This window comes from Ammodytes marinus (assembly GCF_949987685.1).
Source record: "Ammodytes marinus genome assembly, chromosome: 11".
NCBI classification, from domain to species: domain Eukaryota; kingdom Metazoa; phylum Chordata; class Actinopteri; order Uranoscopiformes; family Ammodytidae; genus Ammodytes; species Ammodytes marinus.
The window spans coordinates 16,827,427-16,831,929 of NC_137215.1; the positions used below are offsets into that span (position 1 = coordinate 16,827,427).

The 4,503-nt window shown below is 44.5% G+C and overlaps 1 protein-coding gene across 1 annotated transcript; it reads right to left on the reverse strand.

Annotated features, from left to right (window-relative positions):
* Positions 1 to 1,682: 1,682 nt before the first annotated feature.
* LOC307257627 (neuropeptide Y receptor type 4-2-like) lies at positions 1,683 to 3,038 on the reverse strand (the record flags this gene model as incomplete). Its single annotated transcript, XM_080036886.1, has 1 exon — positions 1,683 to 3,038. One exon carries the CDS (start codon positions 3,036 to 3,038, stop codon positions 1,683 to 1,685), a length of 1,356 nt encoding a protein of 451 aa, XP_079893012.1.
* Between the last annotated feature and the right edge of the window lie 1,465 nt (positions 3,039 to 4,503).

Here is a 4,503-nt window from a genome sequence, read left to right on the forward strand (position 1 = left end):
TTTTATGTTGATTTATTTGTTGTATAGTTGTTTACTGCAAAACGTATACTGTAAGAAATGCAATAATCCATGGGACACATTACAACACAAAACAAGTGCAAATAACACATTATTTTGAAAAAAAATGTTTTACATCAACATAGTCCTTTTTTATAAGTACTTCAGAATAAGATAAACCAAAATTATAGCTTTCTGCACTGTCACTTCAACCCACTGACTGTCATAACTGCTGCACTGTAGGTGTAGCTGCAAAGGTAGAACACACACAGCAATATTGTAAACATCCTACAACAAGAGTACCCTTTATAATAATGCATTTATTTTATATGGCGCCTTTCGGGGCACTCAAGGTCGCCTAACAAGCATAAAACAAGGCAAAAACACAATTAAAACAAGTTTAAAAAGCACAGAGCTTGCAGCAGATTTTCAGTCCATGGGTGAGTATGCCTGCCTAAATAAATGTGTTTTAAGGTGGGATTTTAAGGTGAGAGGTGAGTCCATATTTCTAATGTCCGGGGGAAGGCTGTTCCAGAGGCGTGGGGCGGAGCGGCTGAAAGCTCGAGCCCCCATGGTGGACAGACGAGCTGGGGGGACGTGTAGGTTGATGGAGGAGGCGGATCTAAGGGTGTATTCACACATGCCTTGTTTAGTTCGGTTGAAACGAACTCAGGTGCACTTCCGCCTTCGGTGCGCATCTTTCAGACATGTGTGAATACAGCAATCGCACTCGGGGGCGGACCATACAAACGCTCCGAGACCCAGCTGAAGAGGTGGTCTCGATGCGCTTCAAAGCGCACTCTGCTGCAGTTCGTTTGTGGTGTGAATTCGGCCGGACTCGATCCGACCCAATTGCAGGAAGCACTGTGCCTTTTCTTTCTTAACTTTTTTAATACATCGCCATCAGCTTCACATTATGGGACAGTGTTGTTGTCGCCATTGTTAGGAAGATTAGTTATGGTTTGACCGGGAGCCCCGAGCGAATATATTACATTTGATAGTGACGCGTAAACATGCTGATGTGTTCAGCAATCAGATGAAGGAGAGGGGAGCGTCTCACGTACAGTGCCAACAGGTTCACGCTGCGCTTTGCATGAAGTGTGTGTTTTTATGTTGCTTCCCGGCCACCGTTTATACTATCCCCGTTTCAGTTTGGAGCTGAGCTGCGCCGAACTGACACACAGCTCAGCTGTACAGCTAAATCAGCTGTGTGTCTATTCTTCTCGCGAGCCGCGCGTCCAGCAGCAAAAGTACAGTAAAAATTACGTTTCACATGGTAGGCTACAAGCCACATAACGTGGCACTGACATAGGCCTACATCTTATAACCATATGAAACAACAATCATTTGGTGTTTTTCTTTTTTATTTATAGGCTAGATGCCTATTTATTTATTATTTTCAACCCTATATTATATCAATTATATATTTCGCAGTGTTCACTTCCTGCTTCTCTCCACCCCAGAATGTCTGTCCAATGAATGAATTACCTCATATCACGTGTGGTTCTGCTTCGTAATGCTGGTTCACTTGCAAAAGGGGCAATATGAAAGTGGACCACACCAAACAAAAAAAATCTAAATTCTATTTGGTCTGGACCAAAGCAAGTGAACTAGCGGACTTTCCCTGTGTGAATACACCCTAAGTGACCAGGTGGGAGTATTGATTTGGATGAGGTCAGACAGATTTATGTCGTAACATCAGAGTTGCTCCTCCAGTTCATAGGCACAGACGTGCGGGACACTTCCATTTGCACTGTGGACATGGGGACACATTCAAACTCGTCTTCTGGCGGGCCGCAGCGGCAGTGCATGAGCACTTCTCTCACTTCCTGCCGGAAGTTGGAGTTGAGGAAGCCGTAGATGATGGGGTTGATGCATGTGGAGGACATGGCCAGCAGGTGGCAGAGGGAGAACAGCAGGTTGTGGTGGCAGATAGGCAGTGCCTCCTGGTTCCAGTCTGACACCACGTTGAAGATCGTGAGTGGCAGCCAGCAAAGAGCGAAGGCCGTTATGAGGGCCACCAGCATGATGTTGATCCGGCGGCTATGGGTCATGCGCTGGCTCTCTAGGCTCCTGGTGCGGTCCAGCATGTCTTTGCGGTGGCGAAGGCGCACGAAAACTCGTACGTAACAGAGGAGGACCAACAGTAGTGGACCACAGTACTGGAACAGCAGGAGCCATGTGGTGTAAGCCAGCCTCTGCTGCTGGGATGGCCAGTGCTCCAGACAGGCCTCCATATGCGGAGAGGTGGCAAAATAAGAAAAGACGTTGTGGTATGAATTTGGGAGCGCAGATGAGTTATTATACATGTGGGAAACAGGTTGAGGTGTGGATGCATTGAGGTAAGGCTGAGGAGAGGCTTGGTGATGGAGTGGAGACTGGGGCAGCGTCACATTGGTGTAGGGCTCGTTTGTGAGGAGCTGGAAGGCCAGGAAAGGCGAGGAGTTGAAGCCGGCCAGAATCCAAATGAGAAAGAGCGCTGCGTACGCCTGAGGAATGCTCGGCTTCCACCCAGAGGGGTTAATGATGAGCTGATGCCTTTCCAGAGCAATGAACACCAGGGACAGCACAGACACGGTCACGGACACGCACTGGATGAACGGCACCAGCCTGCACAACAGCGACCCAAACACCCAATGGTCCATGAGAGTGTATATGACAGTGAAGGGGAGGCAAAAAACACACACCAGAATGTCAGAGAAGGAAAGGTTGCAGATGAAAATGCTGGTGACGTTGACTTTTTCTCTGCGATGGGCAATGACGCAGATGAGGCCGATGTTTCCCACCAGCCCCAGCACCATTGTGATGCTGTACCACACTACAAGACACACAGTGAGGACGGAAGACATGGGGCAATGTTCATCATGCCCAAGAACAGCGAAGTCTAAGAGGAGCTGCGTCCTGTTCCACTCCTGCACCGATTTCCGACCAGCTTGTGCCACCTCCCACGCCACGGAGTGTGGAGAGGTGGAGCTGTTGAAGGGCAGAGGCAGAGCTGTCGTTGACGGTAAAGACTGGCTCGTGTTGCCACTTAAGGCCATCTCACCCTGACTTCAGTGTCACCAGCCCCCAGCATCAAACTGTCCATCCCAGCCTTCTGAAAACATGCATCTGAAACATAGAGTGGGAGAAAAAAAGCAGAGAGAATGTTTTACTTGCAAGATCAAAGAGTCCACTCATGTAGAGTTGATAATGCAGTCATCCTGTGGTCAGTTAGATGCAACATGTGAGGGTTTTAGAATAGATGTTTTTTTCTTCTATTGAAGTCACCTTGAGATTAGGTTGATGAAAATGCTGTCAGAACATGCCTCTGTGTTCTATCTTAAGCCATGCTTGCAGGGCTCTAGGATATGGCAATGCAGTCTGTCTGTTGGTCAGTCAGTTCGCCACTTCAGTTCAAATGGAAATGTCTCAACTGTTTAATGGACTGCAAAAAAAAAGGTCAAAGGCATTTGTGTTTTGAGGCTTTTAGTGAAATGTTAACAAAAAAATGGGATGCCAGACTTTAAATCGTATTATTATTATTATTATTATTATTATTATTATTATTATTATTATTATTATTATTATTATTATTATTATTATTATTATTATTATTATTATTATTATTATTATTATTATTATCATTATTATTATTATTATTATTATTATCATTATTAGCCATGCTAGCTGGGCGGTTGGAGATGGCACTGTCAGTATGTTGGTCAGCTCAGCAATCTGGTCTAGATTAAAACATCTTCAAAACTATTAGATGGATTGCTATGAAGTTTGGTAAAGACGTGTATGGTCCCCAGATGATGAATCCTACTGACTTTTAATGCAGCACATTCAAGAGGTTGGCATCTTAGTGTTTTAGTGAAACGTCTCAACATTTGGATGAATTAATTGACTTAACATTCAGACATTCATTTCCCCCGCTGGATGAATTGGAATTTGATAAGCCCCTAACTTCAGCTTTACTTCCATCATGAGGAAAACATTGTATTATGCTCAAAACTTTGGTTTATGGCAAAATACCTACAAAATACTGTACTCTCAAATACTGTATTCCCACCGGCCTCAGCTGTACTTATTGTGTTTTGTGCTAAATGTTAGCATGCTAGCTTGTCTCATCTCTTATAACAGGTCCATGGTGTCATCTTCATGTTAGCATTTGAACTGTGACCATGTTAGCATGCTAATGTTAGCAGGCCTAAGCACAGCATCAAAGAGCCACTACATTGCTGTACTGTCTCACTTTGTACATTGATTGTCCTCAAAAAACACATAGGCTACAACAGGAACGTGAAAAACCTTGATAGGGTAGATAATGGGAAACTCTTCAAACTCTTTTCACGGTTTATAATGAAAATATAAGATTATAATGTAGCCTACAACCGGTCATTTTTCAGCATTTCGTAAGACGCCATTCCGCTGTTGCACAGAGTAGTTACTCCTTTTCTCTTCTTCTTCACCCAAACCAAAAACCTCAGACTTGTCAGTTCTCCTCCCACAAATGAATCCTTT